The sequence below is a fragment of the Bos taurus genome, chromosome 7, assembly GCF_002263795.3.
Source record: "Bos taurus isolate L1 Dominette 01449 registration number 42190680 breed Hereford chromosome 7, ARS-UCD2.0, whole genome shotgun sequence".
In the NCBI taxonomy this organism is placed as follows: Eukaryota; Metazoa; Chordata; class Mammalia; order Artiodactyla; family Bovidae; genus Bos; species Bos taurus.
In genome coordinates, this window is record NC_037334.1 from 27120167 (window position 1) to 27143905 (window position 23739).

Sequence of the window (23739 nt, forward strand, 5' to 3'; positions counted from 1 at the left end):
AGGCTGAGAGAAATCCCAAAAGGGAAGAACAGCAAAAGGGGATGAACTAATACTCAATGAAATATGAGCATCCAGAATTTTCTTGGTCAAAAACTCTGAGGTGAGAAGAAAATAAATCTGTATCTAAACACAGTAGTGAAACCAGACCACTGAAGACAAGATAAAAGGGGGAAATTCCACCTCGTTATGAAACAGTTCAATAATGCAGCCCTAACCGCCACTGAGGCTAAGTCGCATCTACTGCACAGAGAGGCAGCCCCTGAGTCTCTGTCCCCATGACGCTCTGTGGGAACAGCCGTAGGTGCAGCTCACGTTCAGGAAACTTCTCTTTGGTATAAAGTCTGTCATTTTAAATAGACCCCAAAGTCTCCTGCCACATATTCAGTGGCACCCAACTACGTATTAACTGAGTCCTGGATTTTCAGTCTAAATTTCACGAGCATATATAATACTCCTCTGTATTAAAACTACCCTTCTTAATGCCTATTAAAGTGATTTCTATAACCTAATTTATCCAGCAGTAAAGTACCTAGGTTGGATCCTGATGACGAGAACCCCATCTTGTGGCAACTTTTCACAACCAAGTTGGGCCACACACAGCACTGCCATTCCCGTTCTGAAGACAAATCTGTGTGGAAAAGTTACCATTTTATCTGCTTCACCAGACAGGATTTCTAACCCAGCATTTATCTTGTGTCTGAGACAGCACCAGAGTGTGCAGTAAATCTGCAGAGCACAGAAATTCTGAGACTTCGTGAGTTATTTTCAAGTGTAAGCTGCTAATCTTTGCACAGCTTACTGCAGGAATATTTTAAGAGAAAGGCAAACACTGACTCTGGATTAGCTTCTGAATTGTTATCATCAGCTCAGTCTAGGGAGAATTTGGATATTCTACTTTCTACAAGATGAACTCACTGAGCTAAAGCAATCCCAAGATAAAAATCCCCCAAATGCATAACAAATGACACCCTAGTTATCACCATATAGAACTACCTCACACAGCACACACCTCCCTGCATTCATACCATATTTTAATCAGTGTTGTTCAGTCACTCAGGCGCGCCCAACTCTTTTCGACCTCTTTGTAGCACTCCAGGCTTCCATGTCCTTCACCATCTCCTGGAGCTTGCTCAACTCACGTCCATTGAGTTGGTGATGCCATCCAACCGTCTCATTCTCTGTCGACCACTTCTCCTCCTGCCTTAAATCTTTCTTAGCATCAGGGTCTTTCCCAATGAGTCAGCTCTTCACATCAGGTGGCCAAAGTACTGGAGCTTCAGTTCAGCATCAGTCCTTCCAACGAATATTCAGGGTTGATTTCCTTAAGGATTGACTTATTTGATCTCCATGCAGTCCAAGGTACTCTCAAGAGCCTTCCCCAACACCACAGTTCAAAAGCATCAATTCTTTGGCACTCAGCCTTGTTTATGGTCCAACTCTCATATATATAAACGACTACTGGAAAAATCATAGCTTTGCCTAGATGGACCTTTGTCAGCAAAGTAATGTCTCTGCTTTTTAATATGCTATCTAGGTTTGTCATAGCTCTTCTTCTAAGGAGCAAGCATCTTTTAATTTCATGGCTGAGTCACCATCCACAGTGATTTTGGAGTGCAAGAAAATAAAGTCTTTCACTGTTTCCATTGTTTCCCCATCTATTTGTCATGAATTGATGGGACCAGATGCCATGATTCATTTTTTGAATGTTGAATTTTAAGCCACCCTTTTCACTCTCCTCTTTGCCTTTCATCGAGAGGTTCTTTAGTTCCTGTTTGCTTTCTGCAACAAGGGTGGTGTGTCATCTGTGTATCTGAGGTTATTGATATTTTTCCCAGCTATCTTGATTCCAGCTTGTGATTCCTCCAGCCTGGCATTTTGCATGATGTACTCTGCATATATGTTTAATAAATAGGGTGACAATATACGGCCTTGATGTACTCCTTTCCCAATTTTGAACCGGTCTGTTGTTCCACATTCAGTTCTAATTGTTGCTTCTTGACTTGCATATGGGTTTCTCAGGAGGCAGGTAAGGTGGTCTGTTATTTCCATCTCTTTCAGAATTTTCCAGTTTATTGTGATCCACACAGTCAAAGGCTTTAGCATAGTCAACGAAGCAGATCTTTTTCTAGACTTCTCTAGCTTTTTCTATGATCCAATGGATGTTGGCAATTTGATCTCTGATTCCTGTTTTTTCTAAATCCAGCTTATACATCTGGAAGTTCTTGGTTCATGTACTGTTGAAGCCTAGCTTGGAGGATTTTGAGTATTACCTTGCTAGCATGTGAAATGAGTGCAACTGTGTGATATTTTGAACATTCTTTGGCATTGCCCTTCTTTGGGATTGGAATGAAAACTGACATTTTCCAGTCCTGTGGCCACTGCTGAATATTTCTTCCATATTTTAAGACAGTAAAACTAGATTCTAGAAATATTATCTCCATCTTTTTCCTTTAAAAGGAATATCTTCCCCAATTTCTCCCATAGTCCCTACGTTCCCACATGGCTTTCTTAAAGAGATTTTAAAAGGTCTTACTGTTAATAAGCTAAAAAATATAAATGATAACTGGGCTCCAAAAAAATTAGCTATTATTATTGCTTTTATTTTAAGTGCTATTATTAATGACAGTAGGGTACTGAAAACAGGGGAGACCCCAAAAGAGTCTGTGTGTTTATCTTCCCATTGTCAGAGCCTTAAAGAAAAACCTAGTTCAAACAAGAAGCCAAATTATTTTTATCCCCTCAAAATGTCTTTAAAGTTAAAACAAACAGCAGGTTAATATTAAAACAGCCTTTTATTGTTAATGTCATGTAAGAAATTTAAGCAAGTTACACTATCTTAAAAAACACAACTAATGCGTTTTAGGAGAAACCCTTCCCTTCCCTCTCCTCCCCCTCCCCCCATTCCCCTTGCGAATTAAGAATCTAAGAGAAGAAGTAACCATAAAACAAAGTTTTGTGGAATCCTTCATCCAGAGTGCTTACATGATGATTAGGTTATATTGCCTTCTTACAAAATTTCTCTTTTCTAGTTAAAAAAAATTTTTGTAGCCTTGATTGTTTATTACAAAAAAATTCAGTACAAAAGTTCAATATATTGAAAAATGCCTTTCCCCTCCCTCACAGCACCATTATATATAGCAGAGGATAATCAAGAGCAGATTGCTAATCTAGATGGAGCAATCTTCAAATTAAACCCAGACACACAGTGGTTTATTTACCCTCCCCCTCCGCCTCCTAAGAACTTAAAAAAAAAACACACACATACAAAAAAATGTCAAAAAATTTGAGGGAACCTTTCCAAACAGTACAGTTAATTCAGTGTCAATAATTCACATCTTGCAACAAAGTGTATGGATATGATTTCTTTTACAAAACTTTCAGTGTCAAAAAAGGAAATTAAGGCCATCAGATTCGCAGCTTAAAAATTCACATAAAGGAATATAAAAATATTCTGTGCTTCTGAGAAGGCTCTGCACTGCATGTAGGTAAGGATTACCATACTTCTTTATTCTGAGGAAGACAGTTGACTTGAGTTTACATAATTGCACAGCTTCTGTTGGAACCTCTTGGGGCTCCCTGGTGAGGAAAACAGAAAGAAAACTCTTAGCGCTAAGACAATGGATCACAGTATTTTAAAATAAGGAAGAGATACTACAAATTCATTATCACTTACCTCCAAATGGACCTTTATTACTTCTCACCCTTTCTAACCTTCTCTTATGGACTGCCCCCTAGGATACTGAAACAAACTCCAAAACACTGATTCTCAACTTTAGCTGCATGTACAAATCCTGAGGAGCTTTTAAAGAAAAAGCTGATCTAGGCCTCTAGATTAAATGAGAATTTCTCACTTACCTGGGGAATAGTATCTATTTATAAGTCATTTTAAAGTTCCTGAAGTAGTTCTAATATGCAGCTGAAGCTGAAAACCACTGTTCAATAACATCCTTTTGTAACTTGGTAAACAAGAAATCAGTGGACAGGATTTCTGAACACAGAGAATACGGCTGGCTGGACCCTCAGCTTTCAGATCCTGAAGCATCTGCACTGTATTGATCTTCAAATGAGAAGTCAAAATGGCTCCATCTACCCATTTCTTTCTCACTCACTAATTCCTTAAAATCTCACAACATGACTGTGACTCACCACTTGACTAAACAGAAACTGGTTTCTTAAAGGTCAAACAAAAAGACTTCAAATCAACTCAAAAGGCCACTGGACTTTCTCTAACGTGAAGTGAAAATAGCTGATCCGTCCTTCCATCTTCCTTCTTTTGAACCTCGGTATCATTATTTCTTCTGATCACAGAAGCTAAAAAACCTTGCACATCTTTCTTTTTCCTTCTTGCCCTCAAGTTAGTCACTATGCCTTAATGACATATCCCCTGTGATGAATTAAAAATCCTCATAAATTCACTGCCATTCCTCCCATTATGAGATACCCAGGGTTTACCGCTCCCCCGCCCCTGCCCCGGAACTGGAGATGGCCTATGACTTACTCTGACTGAGAGAATATGGGCTTTTAAGAAATCTAGTGCTCTCTGTTTTTACCTTCTTGGAAACCAGCTGCCATGTTGTAAAGAAGGCTGGGTTAAACCACCAAATGATAAGAAACTGCATGGAAAGAGACATGAAGAGCATTTCAGCCCCAGCCAAGCTTCCAGCTGAATGCAACTGCAAGACTCACTTCATTCTCCATTGTGTTAATCAAAAAAATGCCCAGTTAAGCCCAGTCATAGGAATTAAGAAATCACTGTTTTAACCCACTGAGTTTTAAGGTGGTTTCTTAATGTAGCAACAACAGATAATCTAAACCCCCATAGAACAGCACTGGGTGTGTGTTAGTCACTCAGTTGTGTCTGACTCTTTCTGACCCCATCGACTGTAACTCGTCAGGTTCCTCCGTCCATGGAATTCTCCAGGCAATACTGGAATGGGTTGCCATTCCCTTCTCCAGAAGAGCTTCCCGAGCCAGGGATCAAACCCAGGTCTCCTACATTTCGGGGTAGAGTCTTTACTGTCTGAGCCACCAGGGAAGCCCACAACTCCACTGTCTGACTTTTCATACTCAAATAACTGCCTATCCTTCAAAATACTGGACAGAACCTATTTTCCAGAGATCTTCTCAATTGTTCTGGTGGCTTAAAGAGCCTTCTCCAGCATTTGACCTGCTGTAACTCAAGCTCTGAACCCCTAGTCTCTTATATTATTCTACTACCAGTCATTATAATGCTTCCCATAAGGGCAGGAAATGGATCTCGTGTCTGTTTCTTGTTAAATCTGAGTATAAAATACCTGTTCTTAACACATTACTCACCAGAGATGTATTAATACTATACACCTTAATTTCCACAACCTCCAGACCCCCAGGGCAATAATGTGCTAAATATTCTCCCAAAATGTATGAGGAAGTATCCAGGCCAAAAACCCATCCTACCGTAGCCTAGCTCAAGTGGTTCTCACTCTAGAGAGCAAGCTCCTAACTCCTGACTCTGGAGGCTGAATACATAACAGGATGTTTATTTGGAGCAGGACTGGGGCTAATTAAGGCCAATGAACAGATTTATAAATCTAGAGACATGGTGATAAAGTCTTATAAGGATAAGAGTAGGAATTTTGATTAATGATCAGACTTGAACAGCTTGAGAATATAAACTGAAGGCTTATTACTTATTAATAATTCCAATTTAATTAATTAAAATCAAATTTGGAGTTCCTTTATTTCAAGGGCTCTCAAAAGTCCAAGCATCAGCTAAAATCTAGCTTGCAATTAAATGATTAAAACTTAAGACAGCAAGAATTTTGCTTCACATTGAAATTGAATATTACTCTTTTTTTAAAGTTTATATGTAGATACCTACTCTAACTTAGCCGTCTAAACTCAAAGAACCCTTCAATAAATAATTCTGAGCATGCATTCCAATCCATATATACTTATGCGGCACACATGTCCTGCTATAACATATGACATACATTATAAAACAAAAGACAAAACTGAAATTCAATATAAGAAATAATTTTTTAAAAAGAAGGGCTAACATTTTCTTCCAGTACTCAAACGTACTATATCTTGAACATCCCCTCAGGAAAAACAAACCCCACTTGGTAGATCACTGATTTGGTTCATCAAGTAATAGGGGAAAAGGAAAAAAAAAAAAAAAAAACCAAGCCCCACTATTGGTTTTTGGTCTTCATGTAACTATGTTAATAAAATTTAAAAAGAACTATATTGAAGTAATACCTGCTGGTGGAAAAGTTCCTCCTCGACAGCCACTTCGGCTGCTTCTTCCTCCTCCTCTTCCTCTTCGGGTATGGTTGTTTTGAAGACTGTACTTCTCTGAGCAACCTCCTAAACAAGAGTTTGATTTTAAGTTAAAACACTATACTTAAAACCACCAAGTCTGTGGGAGGACATCCTTTCTTTGCATAAATTTAAGAAACTGTATTCCTACATCAGGGACTTTTTTTTAAGTGGTTCATCAGTACTTCAACTACTAAACAGGAATTTTTGCATAATTAGTAGCAGTTCTTAGATCTTCAATATTCCTTGCAGGGAAGCTACTGGGATCCAATTTGAAATACCCACTGAGAAGTTTCCACGACTTTTTATCCCATTCTGTTACTAAGAATTCTGTAAATGATTTGGCACACTAAATTCTTTATAATACTCAACATGAATTCAGCTTAAAGAGCGTGGCTCCTAGAAAAGAGAGGGTACTAAATAAATGCTGAATAAAATGAAGTCAGAGGCCAACTGCTGTGCTCTCAGGGATCCTGGTAGCAAGAAGACCTCCTGAGACTGAAAAGGACACGCTTTCATCCCTTCAGCAACTAGTTCCTCTTAAAAGAAATGGAATCAAAACACAGGAACAGTATTTATTCATAACATGCTAGTGAAGTCCCAATGAACTCTGCACAAAAAAACTGACTTGTCATTCACTGGTGTAACAGAAAGTAGGCGCAAATACAGATGACTTTCCTATAGAGAATGCTGACTTGCACAAATGCAGCAGCGTTTTTGTTTAAGCACAAGGCTAACCTGATGATCTAGCAGCAAGTAATGGGTCCTAGAGTGCTACAGAGCTTCTAATTTTACTCTGTATTGTGTCTTAAGGTCACTCAAGAAAGGTAAGTCCAGATGAAGATGCAAAAATCATGTGAGTAAAAGCTTATCTGAAACTTAAAACATGGACCAACTAGTTTAAACTGGCAAAGGAAGAAAATCAGAGAACAATGTCAGAAACATGAGACTTCAATTTAAAGTATATCCATGGATATAGTTTATAAATGAAGCTGAGGTAGCACAGTAATGTTTTGTATAGACTTTTGATTTTTGCTGCATGGCCAAGGAAGATAGACCATTTTGAGTCTCAATTAGCCAGAAACTTCTATTCTGTGAGATCAGTCTGTGTCAGATTGCTTAAACCAAATGAGTACTAATAAAAAAGCATGTGAATCCTTAGATCAGTTACAGCTCTTTGAACTAAGATATACACTGAGGTATGGTGGCACACAAAACAGAAAAAGGACTCTCTAAAAGTTTTCAGAGTATCTAGCTTCCCTCAAGTCATCTTAAAATAAGAAAAGTCACACAAAATCAGTTACAGAATTCTCAGACTTCCTGGTTGTCCATCAGTTGAGAATCTGCCTGCCAGTGCAGGGGACACAAGTTCAATCCCTTGTCTGGGAAGATTCCACAGGCCTTGGGGCAACTAAGCCCATGCACCACAGCCACTGAGTCTGTGCGCCCTAGAACCCGTGCTCTGCAACAAAAGGAGCCACTGCCATGAGAAGCCCATGCACAACTAGAGTAGCCCCAGCAAGCTGCAACTAGAGAAAACCCACGCACAGCAACAAAGACCCAACACAGCTGGAAGGAAAGAAGGAAGGTTTTTTTAAAAAAAGATGGTTAAAAAAAAAAGTGTTACAGAATTCTCACATTTCAGCTTCTAGCAGCTCATGACAATGTACACATCCCATATGGAAACACTGGCTCTTAGAGCTTGTGATAAAACACCAGACTATGAGCCTCAAATGAGAAGCTTAGAAAATAGCAATTTGCCCAACTTCATTAATTATGAATTACTTCAGCACAACTGCCTTTAATTTAAGCCTGCTGTTAAGCACTTTTCATTTGACAACATTTAAAAACCAATTAATCTAATGCAGAAAGCCTGTATGGAATATAAGTGAGCTAAATGTCTACAGATTTAAATAAAAAAATAATAAAATTCAGAATCAAAACTTGTTGGGAGGTTTAGGCCCCAAAAGGTACTAAAGATAAATGTCTTTACCAAAAAAATTCCTCTTAGAAGGACACTGAACCGTATCAGTGATCTGAAAGGCACACACAGATGGTTTGCTTCTCTATCAACACGTCACGGGTCTGTCCAGATAAAGCCTGGGTACGTACAGGTACACCATCTACCCAGCAGTGCAGCAGGGCTAGCTCCCATGCTGTCTCTCCAACTCCGCACTCAGTCATGCCATGTGGGTAGCCTGGAATCACCAGTGTGAGTATTCACACCACAGAAACCAGCAATTACCACAAATCAAGGTGGTTTTTATTGATAAAGAGGCTGGCTGTTAAACTATGGGGTCTCAGGACACACAAGTAGTATCTACATGTACAAAAGTTTCAGGGACGCCTGTATTTTAGAGGTACAGAGAGACCGCTTTATTATTTTCCTCATTAAAAAAAAAATAATAATAATCCATGTTTTCTGTGGTGACACTTACTGCTTTTAACCCACCAGCATTCCACCCCACTCATTTCTCATTAAGAATGCAGTTTTACCTGGGTACCCTCTCTCACATGGAGATGTGACGTGTGTGTCACAAGGAGCGGAGTGTGATCTAGCCGTGGAGGTGGAGGAGGGCTCAAGCTCAAATTCTGTCCTCCCAACTCCAGGAACTAGCTAAGAGATGGGCATATGATCCAGGCTGGTAAAACAAGAGTGAAGCCCAGGCGAGGACCTGACCGGGACCATGCTCCTGCCCACAAGAAGTCAATCTGGAATGACGGCACCTCCAGCCAGCAGCTGTCTTGCATCCATGAGGGAGACACTCAGGAAACAGACTGCAGACAGATCCCAGGAAACAGACCGCGGAAAGATCCCAGGAAACAGACCGCGGACAGATCCCAGGAAACAGACCGCGGACAGATCCCAGGAAACAGACCGCGGAAAGATCCCAGGAAACAGACCGCGGACAGATCCCAGGAAACAGACCGCGGACAGATCCCAGGAAACAGACCGCGGACAGATCCCAGGAAACAGACCGCGGACAGATCCCAGGAAACAGACCGCGGACAGATCCCAGGAAACAGACCGCGGACAGATCCCAGGAAACAGACCGCGGACAGATCCCAGGAAACAGACCGCAGAAAGATCCCTGGGGACGCTGGGTGAGCCAGTGGATCAAGTCCACTCTCCCTGGATTGTTGCATTGTGAGCTCACATATCCCCATTACTTTAAAGCCAGTTTAATTGGGTTTCCTGATATCTCCAATGCCTCAGCAAGAAAACATGCATTGAAAAATTAAGTTGACTTAGTAAGTCAGTTACCTACAATGTTATAGAAAAAATGGTCTTTACAGGTGGTAATTATGAATTATGATAAATACAGTCTGGAACCTACTAATGAACATGGCCTTACAGAATGAAATATATAAATGCCAAAAGTACTTGTCTGACAATCACAGAAATAAGAATCGTATTCATACTACTTTGCTCATTTCTGACAGAAGTCACTTTACAGAGTCTAGCAAGCAGAAGACGGAAGTTTGTTAAAAGAACAGGCAAACAAACTCAACAATCTAATATTCAGTGGTTTGGATTATGAAGGGAAACCTAAGCTTCAGTCAGCTATATTGCTACGTCATCAGTAACACTACCTCTAGACATACCCCATGTCATGGTATCTACTTTGTTCACTTGTCCTTGAACCTATTTTGTGGGCTTTTAAACCTCCTGCATCCTGAATTATCTTCCTATAAGATCGTTTCTAAGTTGGAACATGTTTTCACACACAAAAAAGATGGGACTAGATTCCATGGCTCATAAAAACCTATTTCATCTACCATGGCCCCTTATTAACAGCACTTTTCAATCTGTGTGAATCGTCACTCATAACATTTTGAAAAACACATGCGCTCCTCCAGTTTCAGACCTTGCAGAAACTACCAATTTAGAAGCTGCAGTAATTTCAGCACTCGGGCAGCACCAGCTACAGCTGGGAAGAGTTCCAAAGTGCTAAAGGCAATAAGTAAGCAGGGCTCCATGCTGAGAAGAGGAGGAAGATTCGGTTCCTTGAAGTTTGTCAATTACTGAAGGCATTTTTAAACACCCTCCAACCCTGAGAACCTAGGAGGTATTTGGAGGTGAACTGTACTGAGGTCTACAGTGAAAAAAAATCAGATGCCCTTTCATTTTCAGCCTCAGTCTGAGATCAAGGGCATTCTTCTTTCAGCAGACAGTGAGTTCAGTTCCATACGAAGAGAGGTCTAAACACCAGCAGATGTTCACAGTGAAGGACGGGTGGGAAGATGGCTGGGAATAAGGTGCCTCATACGCAAACACCTCAGAACCCATCGTGAATGCAGTTAATAACTTTATTTCTCTGTACTTAAGTGAAGGTCTATGTTTGATTTTTCTAAAATTTTATCTATTAATTCTTACTGAATATGTGCCAGGAAAACTCAGAACAGCTCCTTATCCCTGTGTGCTTATTACTCTAATGAGACACGACAACCTGACAAGCAAGGCAAGGGCTGTAACCTGGCACTATGGGAGCAGAGAAGAACTCCTGACCTGTAACCATGCCTTCCTTTGCAGACACTCTGATCTCTTAGTATGTGTGTGTGGCTGGGGGAACTTAGAGGCGTCTTTATGTGACAACAGGGGTAGGTTAGGTTCTTTGACAAGAATTCTATGACTGATATGTTAAACATACTCATCAAGCAAAGGTACACTCCTCAATCTTTAAACTCAGTTTCACAGGCATGTGGAAAGCTAGTAACAAGGTTAATAATATAAGCATTTACCAGAGGCCAGATACCATTCTGAGCACTTCCCAAGGACTGTTGCATTTATATTACTCTTATTATATTATCATCTCATTTATCGTACTTTGTTATTACCATCTTCACTTTAAAATGATAAAACTAAGAGAGCTGAAGGAACTCACCTAAAGTCACAAGGTCACTGGGCAGTGGAGACAGAAACTGAAAACAGACTGAATTCTGGAATCTGTGCTAACAATCAAAACTACGACAAACTCGTATTTCATTCCTAAAATCTAAAACCTAAAATCTAAAACTACGACAAACTCATATTTCATTCCTAAAATCTAAAACCTGCACTTAGCTTTACTTTGACTGACTCAGCAGCCTTGGTCTGATTTAAGCAATCAGTTACTTCACATTTGATTTCATCCTTGAAAAGAAATCACATTTGCACGATGAACTCTCAAATGAAATTGACACCGTGGTGGGGACATAGATAACAGACTTTTGGTTGTCAAGGGGGAGGGGTTTGGGGGAGGGATGGAATGGGAGGTTGGGGTTAGCAGAAGTACGCTTTTACAGATTGAATGGATAAATAAGGCCCTACTTTATAATAGCACAGAGAAACAATACATTCAATATCCTATGATAAACCATAACGGAAAAGAATATTTTTTTTACAAATATACATATGTGTATAACTGAATCACTTTGTTGTACAGCAGTAATTAACACAACACTATAAATCAACTATACTTCAATTAAAAAAAAAATGACACTTTGGTAAAACCGATACATACTTCTCCCTGAGAATTTTTCAATATAACCTTCACATCTTCGCCAGTGCCCCAAGAGTTCTGGTTCTTCCAGATGAGGTCGGTGGGAGGACTGGCTGTGACACCGGCATTCGCAGCCCAGATCTGGGAAAGAGAAAGGAAATCAAATCAGTCTATGCACAGCCCTGCTCTCCCACGTGCCAATAACATAATGATGAGACTTTTTAACATCTTGTAAGAGGAGTGATTCTAGAATTTCCAGGACTATGGCCTAGCTTCAGCCTTGCTATATTAACCAGTTATGCTTCCAAGAGCCACAGAGCTCATCCAGACCTCAGCTTCCCCATCTAATAAGTAAAAATGCTGCTACAAGGACTAGATTCATATCCTAGCTCTCCTAACGTGTCAGCTCACCTTGATCAAGCTACCTTACTTTTACCCTCCAATGGGACAGAAATGGTCCTGTTAATACATGGGACTACTGTGAAGGAAAATGATGACCCAGAAAGAGGAGCTGAAGCTGAAACCCCAATACTTGGGCCACCTGATGCAAAGAGCTGACTCATTTGAAAAGACCCTGATGCTGGGAAAGATTGAGGGCAGGAGGAGAAGGGGACGACAGATGATGAGATGGTTGGATGGCATCACCGACTCAATGGATATGGGTTTGGGTAGACTCCGGGAGTTGGTGATGGACAGGGAGGCCTGGTCTGCTGCGGTTCATGGGGTCGCAAAGAATCACACACGACTGAGCAACTGAACTGATAAAGAGGAGGTGGCTGACTCAATGAATATAAGCTCTCACTGCCAGCACTCTATTATTCTACGGGTCTTATGAGCCATCCTTCCATGTAGAGCCTTCTGCCCTGCTCCAGTGGGATTCTCTAGCTGCCTACAGCAGGAACTGAGGAGATGACTAACTTCTCTAGCAATCTCTGCAGCAGACAGCCTATCTAGAATACGGTAATGGAAAGTGGTACATACCCAACTAGGGACACTGTCATAATATCCCAGAATGTCTGAGACTGAATTCCAAAAAGAAGTCAGGAAACAGAAAATCACTCATTATTCAATGGAAAACATGACTGCTATCGAAACAGACAAAACAAACAAAAGAAATATTTCCCTTTTCCTAAACAAGGAAATTCTGCAATATTTTAATGTATTTACTGGCAGAAGAGTACTGGTAGAATAGAGAAAACTTGAAAGTTAGAAAACCTGGGTTTGAATTATGGACATATATGTGTGATATGTGATGTGATAGTCCCTCAATCATGTCTGACTCTTTGCGACCCCATGGATTGTAGCCTGCCAGGCTCCTCTGTCCATGGAATTCTCCAGGCAAGAATACTGGAGTAGGTAGCCATTGCCTTCTCCATGGGATCTTTTGACCCAGGGATCAAACCCAGGTCTCCTATGTCTCCTGCATTGCAGGCAGATTCTTTACCAGTGAGCATAACACTACACCTCTACAAACCTCTGTAGGGACACTATGACCAGTCCTGATCTTTCCAAAAGACCATATGAAAACAGATAGCAAAGTTTTGTACTCCATACATTGTTTAGGAACATAAAGGGCCATACAATGGCAAAATGAAGACTGGAGATGGTATAAGCTGGTATCTTTTTAAATGGGGAGAAAACTTTATCAACTACTAATTAGGAGAAACCCCTTTCCTCTTTAGCTCCTTTGAAGCTTCCAAATCTTCCATCAGCTTTATAAATGGAAAAGGGCAGAGAGCATTTACTAGGATAAAACTGAAAAAAAGAACTGGATCCAGGCTGACCTTCGGGTTTTGTGGAATATTAATCTAACCTCAAGCTATACTTTTCACTATTCCATATGGAATCATACACTTGATCTAGTGTTAATAATAATAATAACACATCAGTAACCTTACTGGGTAATTTAACCTAAAACTAATATGTCCTAGAGCTGTACTGTTCAACATGGTAGTCATATGAAGCTTTTGAGCACTTGAAACATGGCTAGTAAGTATAAAGATTTAGTAAAAAAAAAAAGTAAAATATCTAGTAATTTTTTCTATTGATTATGATATAATAATGAATTGGTGAAATGATAATATTTTAGACACTGAGTTAAATAAAAGATAGTTCTAAAATTAATTTCACCTTTCTTTTTCACTTGTTTTAAATGTGGCTACATGAAAATTTCAAATTACGTATGTAGTTCCCTTACTTCGGGTCTAGAGTTTTAAACTGATCTTTGCTATTGCCTTGTCTTGTACAATTTTACAGGAAGATTACTTATCACTACCATGTTCCACAGAGCTTAGTAACACATTTAATGCCAGTTAACAAATGAAAAAAAAAGAAGTATTACTTTTTTATGTGAAAACTGATTTCTCCCCTAGATCCACAGAATATATATATATATATATATATATATATATATATATATATTTAGTCACTGAGGAACTACATTCAGTGGAAAAAGCAGATGACTGGCCTAACGGTTTTATACTACTTTAAAGAGATAAAGAGCACACTCAAAATCTGAAAATTCTGAATTAAAATGTCAGATTCTTTCCAACACATTATGCAGCTTCCACATGACACACAATAGGACTGAGCAATTTTGTCTCACTATAGTAATCACAGAAGAGAAGAAAAGACAGTGTGGTTAGGGTATGTTCCCATTTTCACCAATTATTACAAAATTAGCATCTGATATTTTCATAATGTGGTGGCAAGTTCTATGAATACATTTTTTAAAAGAGAAGTTCTAACCTATTTGAAGCTTTGATATTCAACACTAAGTAAGGTTTGCATCAATCATAAAATATTAAACATTTAATATTTTTTAAAAAGAACTGATAAAAGGACAGCCACTTCAACATTCTTTACAGATGAAAACAGTGACTTCTTTAAAATCTGTATCAAACTTAACATATTTTGTTTGCTAAGTCTCCTTACTGAGTAAAAACAAAGGAATTGTGTGTTTGCTCAAGGGAAAATATTTCTCTAAAAAGTGAGTCAGTAATACTTAGTAATGATTACATACGTGCAACTGCAGAACACAACCACAAAGCACCATTTAGAATTCAAAGCAGAGTCAGAAGGACACGAAGCCCGTCGCCCTCTAAATCTTGACAGCTTAGATAATCTGAAAGACCACGCTGATCTTGCTAAAATATTATGTCTAGAGAATGATACTTAACAGTACCTATCACCTAGCTGTGTTCAGTCGCTAAGTGGTGTCCAACTCTTTGTGACCCTGTGAACCGCAGCATGCCAAGCTTCCTGTCCTTCACTATCTCCTGGAGTTTGCTCAAACTCATATCCACTGAGTCAGTGATGTTATCCAACCATCTCATCCTCTGTTGCCCCCTTCTCTTGCCCTCAATCTTTCCCAACATCAGAGTCTTTTCCAATGAGTCCACTCTTCTTTGGCGCTGAAGTGCCAAAGTATTGGAGCTTCAGCACCAGACCTTCCAATGAATATTCAGGGTTGATTTCCTTTGGGATTGACTGGTTTGATCTCCTTGGAGTCTCCAAGGGACTCTCAAGAATCTTCTCCAACACCACAGTTTGAAAGCATCAATTCCTTGGCGTTCAGCCTTCTTTATGATCCAACTCTCACATTCATACATGACAATGGAAAAACCATAGCTTTGACTAAACAGACCTTTGTGGGCAAAGTGAAGTCTCTGCTTTTTAATACACTGCCTAGGTTTGACATAGCTATTCTTCCAAGGAGCAGGCACCTTTTAATTTCATGGCTACAGTCACCATCCACACTGATCTTGGAGCCCTAGTAACTTTTGTTAAAACAAGTCCGTACACCAACCTCAGAGATGGTAACTAAGAGTGAGGTAGACACCACCAGTCTAGACACCAAAACACTATCCAGATGATACTGATCCTCACCTAAGGCTAAAGACTGCTGATTTAAGGCATACCTCAGCATTAATAGATCACCTCCTAACAGTTCTTTATGCCAAGTAGTATCTCCTGCATTACACTGGGCTACCAGGTAACACTCAAGAAGCAACAGTTTTTTTTGTTTTGTTTTTCTTTCGTGGGGAGACAAGCAGGGAGGGGTGGGGGGAATCAGCTGGTAATATCTGCTAGAGTAGATAAAACTATTTCAGAGGCCAATTCTTTCACTTTTAACAGTCAATTACCATCTCAAAAACACAGAATTTTTTAAATCTTTGGTAGCACTTGTAATTTCCTAATAATGTCAAAAACGTTTTAATGCCCATATCTAAACTGTCTCTTTAAACCAAAATGGTTTCAATTACTTTAATTATTGGTTAAGATAATGAAATTAAGTGATGACTAAATTAACTTACTGTAACAGTCTGGCCTGCCTTCAGCACATATCTTGAGGTATATTTGTAACTCACTGATGTGTCTCCAATTTTTCTGATCATCTCCCAGCCTCCCATTGGTTGGTCCTATTGAAAAAAAAAAAAACCAAGGTCACCTCAAATATACAAAAAGTTAGGGAATAATCAAATAAATCAATCCATAGGCAGTTAAACTAAGACAACTTTATGACTGTCTTCCCATGGTTCCTATTTTCCCTCCTATAAAAAGAAAACATGGTTTTGTCATTCAGCAAAACAGAAACTTTGACAATGCTGCAATCTTAATTATTAAGGTGTGTGATCTTAAAGAGGGCAAAACTGGAAGAAAAGAGATGTAAACCAAACTAAATGCTCATATTCAATGCTAGATTAGGTGCATAATTTAAATTTACAACATCATCTCGCTGAATAACTACCATTTCACACATCGAATTTTTGACCACCATAAGCTTTTATTTATTTATTTATTTTTAAAAATCACTTATTTATTTGGCTGTGCCGGATGTTAGTTGCATGTAGGATCTTTAGTTGTGGCATGTGAGCTATTAGATGTAGCATATGGGATCTAGTTCCTTGATGAGGGATTGAACCTGGGCCCCCTGCATTGGGAACACAGAGTCTTAGCCACTAGACCACCAGGGAAGTCCCTGCCATAAGTTTTTAAAATATAGACACATAAAGCCTAGAAAGAGAAGGAAGAAAATACACCCTTTTTCTTCCACATCTGTACCACTTGTGCCCATATTTAACACTTATCTTAAAGCATAAGAGGCTCAAAAAGAGTTAATAACATAATGAGCCAGTCCCAAGCGCTGGCTTTCAATGTTAGCCCGTAGGCTGCCCAGAGCTGCCTGACTCCTAAGGAGCAGTTCAGGGTATTAAAGCAATTAGCTGCACTAATTTATTTATATCCATCTCTTACTCAAAGACAGGAATAAACGAGGCTCAGAGCCAGCTCCAGAACAGCTCCAAAAAGGGCGGCGATGCCTCCTGTAACACAGCCAAACTACTACAATGGAGCAGCAGAGGCTCCCCCGTCCTTCAGTTTCTAAAGTCGTGACTGAGAGGGCCTAGAGCCTGTGCTGCTCTGTATCAGAACCACTAAAGCTCCTTTGCCCATCCCAAGTATGTATTCATCCACACACAAGACAGTTTTAATAGCTTTGAGGAGAAAAGAAGTCATTTCACAGACATTTTACAAATCCTGAACGTGCTTCTGAAAGTGCAGTCCATTCCACTGTACCTGCCTCTGGTATCACCTGACAACCCTTCATGGCCCCAGCTCAAAAGTTCAGGATTCCCTGCTATGAATATTTTATGTTTACTTTTAAATAATTTCAAGATTGGGCTTCATACTATTCCTAGTGCATATTAAATCAACAGTGTTCATTCATTTATTTACAGAGAAAAACACTCCTAACATGTGTCAGAGCCTGGGCTCATATTTCCTCCCTTTCATAAAGCTAACAGCTGTGAAAGAATATCAATGCAATCTATCTTCTTCACAATTCTGGCTAGGACAGAGAATATTAATAATTCATCCTTAGGAAGGCCACGGTGACAAAATGACCGGGTAAGAAAAAAATCCCTGGCTCTCTAAAGAAGAGCTAATGAATAAAATTTTTAAACCACCAAGTGCACCATCCCTCTTCCTTTTCCTATTCAAGTTTATGCTACACTTCATGAATTTGGGTTAAAAAGGAGAGGGAAACTCTTATATCATGAAGATGACTGAATACAAATAAAGGCTGAGGAGTTATTACAATTGCGACATACCCCCAATTAGCAAAGCCTCTCTGGACAAAAAGGGGGTCTGTGTTTTCACCTGTTCCGAAGTGTTCTTCAAGCGGATAAATTTTCCATCAACATCTATCTCTTCAATGCAGACATTCCCTGTGGCTGAGGCAGAATGGGAGATGCTGACACTACTGCTGGCCTCGGATTCTTCCACGTCCACTCTCTTCCGCTTTCCTCTGGTGGTACGCACGCTGCGACTCGAGGATGCGCGTGACACTGTTACACGGGAAGAAGGGCTTGGAGAGAGCTTCAATCTACATGGGAGAAATAAAACGTTCCAATTATGAAACACATATGCTCTTCCTATCTTAATGCACATGCATTACTAAAGCACAACATTAATGACGATCTGCAAAAGCCAACGTACATCTTAACAAAAAGAAACTTATTTGTGCTACAATGTCCACTATCAACATTCTTTTTAAAAATTATTATCTGAATGTTTTAGCTAAGAAAAGACCACAATCATAATGCACAAAGTTTAGAAAACTGGGAGAGGGGTTGGTGAGAGGTTGGGGGGAACAACTCATCCACCATCACCCCACCACAACCACTGTTACATTTAGTATACTTTCCGTAATTTTTTCAAACCTGCATTTTCTGTTTACAAAATTACAATCACAGTGTGTGCAATATTGAAATTAAATGTCTTTTTGTTCTAAGTGAGATACTTGCCCTTTGGAACTTTTTCTCAGAAAAGGTTTAAAAGGATTTATACACTAACCAGATTTGAAAAGTACACAGTCTCTTTCAGCAAATCTGGTATTTTGCAGCATCCCTGCGTGCGTGCTCAGTCATGTCTGACTCTCTGCAACCCCATGGACTGCAGCCCGCCAAGATCCTCTGTCCATGGGATTTCCCAGGCAAGAATCCTGGAGTGAGGTGCCATTTCCTACTCCAGGAGATCCTCCCAACCCAGGGGTTGAACCCATGTCTTCTGCAGCTCCTGCACTGGCAGTGGGATTCTTCACCACTGAGCCACCTGGAAGTCATTTTGCAGCATATTAAATTATCAAAACATTTAAAATCCCAAAAGAGAAATGGTATCCTTTCACGGTTCATCATTTAAAATAATAATAATACTAAGACTGCTTGTACATCTTCTGTTGTTGATGAAGAAGTAAGATCTATTACTACCTATCTCTACACCTAGATATTAAAAAAAAAAAGAGAGAGAGAGAAAATATTTAGAGTTGTCCTAATTGTTTTTTTTTTTTTTAAATCCTATTTACTTTTCTTCAAATAGAAAGGGTGGGGACAAAAAGTAGACTATGAGGCAGAGTGACAAGCAAGTTACATACCTCTCTTCTTCACCTTCTAGGAGTTTCCTATAAGCACTAATTTCCATGTCCAGGGCTAACTTGACATCAAGAAGTTGTTCATAATCGTTCAACTGTTGCTGCATCTGATCACGTATTTCCGCCATCTCTCTCTCTTTGTCAGACAGCATGCGGCGAGAGTTGTCTCTTTCTTTAGCAAGCAAGTCCTCCAACTCTTGAATCCTCTCCAAACATGCTCTAGACTGAAGATTCAAGGGAACACATTTACTTTCTAGGAACATTCCAACATTAGCACAACCCTAGCACAGCTATTTTAAAACATTTCCTGACCTGGAACAAATCCAATCTCTTAACATCAGAATTCAAGAACATTTTTATTTTAAGAAATTAAAAAACAAAATTCCTCCAATACAAAATACAACTCTTAGGAAAGTTTTGTCTTATAAAAAGGCTAGGAAAAGACATTCATCTAATGTGTCATAAATATACATATAATTTTTGTTTGACCAAATGAAACAAAATTTTAAGCTGTAGTTTTAGTAAAACAGTCTGGCTCCCCTACAAAGCATTCGGCTCAAAAGTATAAAGTAACAAAAACAAAGAATTAAAAGAAAACTCATTGACAAAAGAAACTGAGTATCTTAATTCAGAAACTTAACAAAAGAGATTCTAGTTACCACTTCAGAAATGGTGTGCTTTCCCACACTCTATCAGCATGCAAATACCATATGATATAATATAGTCTGTAAATATTATTGTAAACATGGAAACCTCATATTTGGTATTAAAAAAAATGAAAAATTACACCTCCTACACAAGAAGGTTCATCTTAGAAACCTTGTCGTTCACCAGGTAATCACTCATCTGCACATCTCCAAAACAGAATTCATCTCCCTAACCTCAGAAAACGACCACGGTAATCAACTCCAAAAGACTTATGTAGAGCTTAGGCCCTTAAATCACAAGTAGTATGCATCAAAGCAGGAGGGAAAGGGCACATACTGTGCAGAAGTGAAATCTGGAAGGCTAAAGACAAAAAGGATCTCTATTCCTTGCAGAAACATTACACTCTAGCTAGTGAATTTATTTCACACAGGGATATAGGTTAAATAATTTGAAACTGCTTTACATATATACTGAAGCTGGACAAATAAGCAAACGGGATGGCAGAAACCAGGCTTCTTACTCTCAGAGAAAGAAGTTATAGGTAAGCAAGGAAGGACGCCTAAAGTGAACCCAGTGGTACAGGGTTAGAGTCCCAGACATCTGTGTAAATGCGTGGTTACCTTAATATAAATACAAGTGGACAGAGATACAATCACAGATAAGCATGTAAACATGGGTTAGCATATACACATTTACCTAGCTCTGCCCACAGCAGGCCTAGAAACAATGACACCCCAATACCAATGAGCATACCCAGGGCCCAGAACTTGCTTTCTAGATACCACTCTCCAGTAAAAAGAACCAGAGCTCCCTAAAGAAACAGCTGATACCAGTGCTGAGATAGGGAAAATACACGATGAGCATGGAGCATATTACAGAACCATAAAAAAAAGAAGTGCTCCAAAAAGTGGGGAACATGGTAACCAATCTGACAAAACTCCTCAAAGCCAAAGCGGAAACAATCTGAGCCAATAATCTAGTATCCACATATAATCCAAATTATAAAAAGATTTCCCTGAGCCCATACTGACAGAAACCAAGGAATGCATAAATAAATACACAAATAGGGGAAGAAGAGATGAATCTTCACAAAAGCATTCCATTTAACAAAGGTGAATACTCTCTTCAGAATGTGACGCATAATTCCTGCTCTTTATCCTTGAAAACAGGCTGGACTTGGTGACTTACTTCCTAAAAGCAGAGTAGGGAAACACAAAAATACTAACTTACAGTTGGGAAACCTGGCAAACGTCTTAGCCAATGATGAAGGTTATCACCATCAATGATGTGTGTATGTCACGTAATCCCTGATATGATGTAACAAGAAGGGCACTTAAAATCCGTATCTCCAGGCTAATCATAAGAAAAGCATCAGATAAACTTAAGATTGGGGGACAGCCTACAGGATACCTGGCCAGCTCTTCTTAAGATGTCAAGGTCATGAAAAACAAAAAAAGTCTAAAAAAAAACTGTCACTGACTAGAGGAGACTAGGGAGATCTGTGGTATTCTAAAACAGAAAAAGAACAGTAACAGAAAATCTGGTAAAATCCAAATAGTCTAGAGTCTAGTTGACAATAATGTACCAATGGCAATGTCTCAGTTTTGACAAATGAACCACAGCCATCTAAGATAACTAACAAAGAAGGAAGACTGGGGAGGGAGCTAAGGGAGCTGTGTGCACCAGCTTTCCAACTTCCCTACAAATTTACAATTATGCCAAAATAAAAATGTTATTTAAAAAATAATCAACCAATGAATTCATTAAAATCCAGAGACATTCTATATCAGAAGCTCTCAAGAGAGATGCTAAACAAAATTCTGCCTCAGAGAACTGTATTTGCAAAAAAAAAAGGCTATAAATTGAGAAATCCATTTTTTCCCTTTCTCAGGGTTCTTATATTTTCTTTCCTCCAAAATAAAAAACAGTTAAGTGTAAAATGTATGTTCTTTGGGAATTTCCTGGCACCCCAGTGATTAGGACTCTATGCTTCCATTGCAGGCGGCACAGGTGTGATCCTGGGTCAGGGAACAAAGCTTTCTCATGCAGCGCAGCCTAAAAATAAGCTAAGTAAAATGTCTCCTCTTCAATCAATCTCTTTATTTTTATGTATCAGGTGGGAGAGACAGATGGGCAACAATGTCTAATCTGAAGAGACATAAATCACCCAAGATTCAGAGAAAACTTTCAGCCTCCATCTGTAAAGGCCAAAATGTACTCTATTTGTCCACCTTAGATGTTACAGGGTTCTGTAAGAGGGAAAAATCAAAATCTAGGTATAAATAAGCTTTAAAGTTACTCTGAATCATTTTGTATTTTTAAACAGAAATATTTAAATGTAATTTAAATAGCTGCACTACACCTGCTTCATAGTGAAATACAAAGAATACAACAGGAGAGATAGATCTAGATCCTTCTTCCTGATTCTGCCACTAAATAACACACCTCACTAAACTGGTACCATTAGGAAAACGAAGAGGTCCAACTAGACTATCTGTAAGATTCTGCCTCAAAACTCTAAATCTGTACTACTCAATTCTAATGGTGTCGGGTTCTCTTTGTTTTAAAATACATAATTGTACCAGTTTATTATAATCTAGCTCTGGCAGAAATTTCCAGAATGTGGGTGTTAGAAAAACAAAAAATAAAGGTGCTTTCAAAGTGCCAGTAAATTCTTCTGCAACTCAAACAGACCCTGACCAACTCAATAATTTGGCCAAAGTCAAAAATCTAAATAGAAATGAAAGAAAAGCTGTAAACAATATATGAAATGCCTAATTACAAAACATAATACTGCTGCTATATTACGTAAAAATATTTTCTAAGTCACCATTTTAAAGGCTATATCAATTGTAAGTAAAACTAAGAACTACTTTATTAACATGAGTCACATAACCAAAGAGGAAATTCTATGGCCTAACATGCAGCATGATGAAATCGATGACTCCACAACAAATACTCTAAAACAAAAATTTAGAGATGTCTTTTTCTTTTTAATGATCTAAGGCTAAAATTCATCAACCAAAGAAGATATCCCTCAAGATATATTATTTATCATAAAATTTGATACCAGAAAGGATCACTCTCCACCCCCCTGACAGAGAAATTTAAAACTATCTGGCTGAAGCAGGCACTCCTCTCCTATTTCCTAAGGAAGGAGCTCTTCAAAACACTGAGGGCCCTGCCTAACACTGTTTAAGAGCTGCTAACCTGATGCGAAGAAATGACTCATTGGAAAAGACCCTGATGTTGGGGAAGATTGAAGGCAGGAGGAGAAGGAAGGGGATGACAGAGGATAAGATGGTTGGATGGCATCACTGACTCAATGGACATGAGTTTGAGCAAGATCTGGGAGTTGGTGATGGACAGGGAAGCCTGGTGTCCTGCAGTCCACGGGGTCACAAAGAGTCAGACATGACTGAACTAAACTCAACTGAACCTGAAGTTAACCAAAAAACTTGCAATGATAGGAACATAACTAACAGGCAAACAGGGAAAGAGCCCTGGACCTGAGCCAGAAGACACAGTTACCAAATTTCAGAGCCTATTGCTATTCACTACAGATGATGACTGCAGCCATGAAATTAAAAGACGCTTACTCCTTGGAAGGAAAGTTATGACCAACCTAGATAGCATATTGAAAAGCAGAGACATTACTTTGCCAACAAAGGTTCGTCTAGTCAAGGCTATGGTTTTTCCTGTGGGCATGTATGGATGTGAGAGTTGGACTGTGAAGAAGGCTGAGCACCGAAGAATTGATGCTTTTGAACTGTGGTGTTGGAGAAGACTCTTGAGAGTCCCTTGGACTGCAAGAAGATCCATCCAGTCCGTTCTGAAGGAGATCAGCCCTGGGATTTCTTTGGAAGGAATGATGCTAAA

The 23739-nt window shown here is 39.2% G+C and overlaps 1 protein-coding gene across 1 annotated transcript in view; it reads right to left on the reverse strand.

Annotated features, from left to right (window-relative positions):
* Positions 1-2773: 2773 nt before the first annotated feature.
* The window catches only part of LMNB1 (lamin B1), a 52919-nt gene continuing 31953 nt past the window's right edge, over positions 2774-23739 (reverse strand). Inside the window, exons 6-11 of the mRNA NM_001103295.1 lie at positions 19216-19436; positions 17943-18168; positions 16100-16204; positions 11805-11924; positions 6241-6348; positions 2774-3576 (exon numbers count right to left, since the gene is read on the reverse strand). Coding sequence (NP_001096765.1) covers positions 3535-3576; positions 6241-6348; positions 11805-11924; positions 16100-16204; positions 17943-18168; positions 19216-19436 — 822 coding nt within the window. The 3' untranslated portion in view covers positions 2774-3534. The remainder of the gene's footprint in view (positions 3577-6240; positions 6349-11804; positions 11925-16099; positions 16205-17942; positions 18169-19215; positions 19437-23739) is intronic.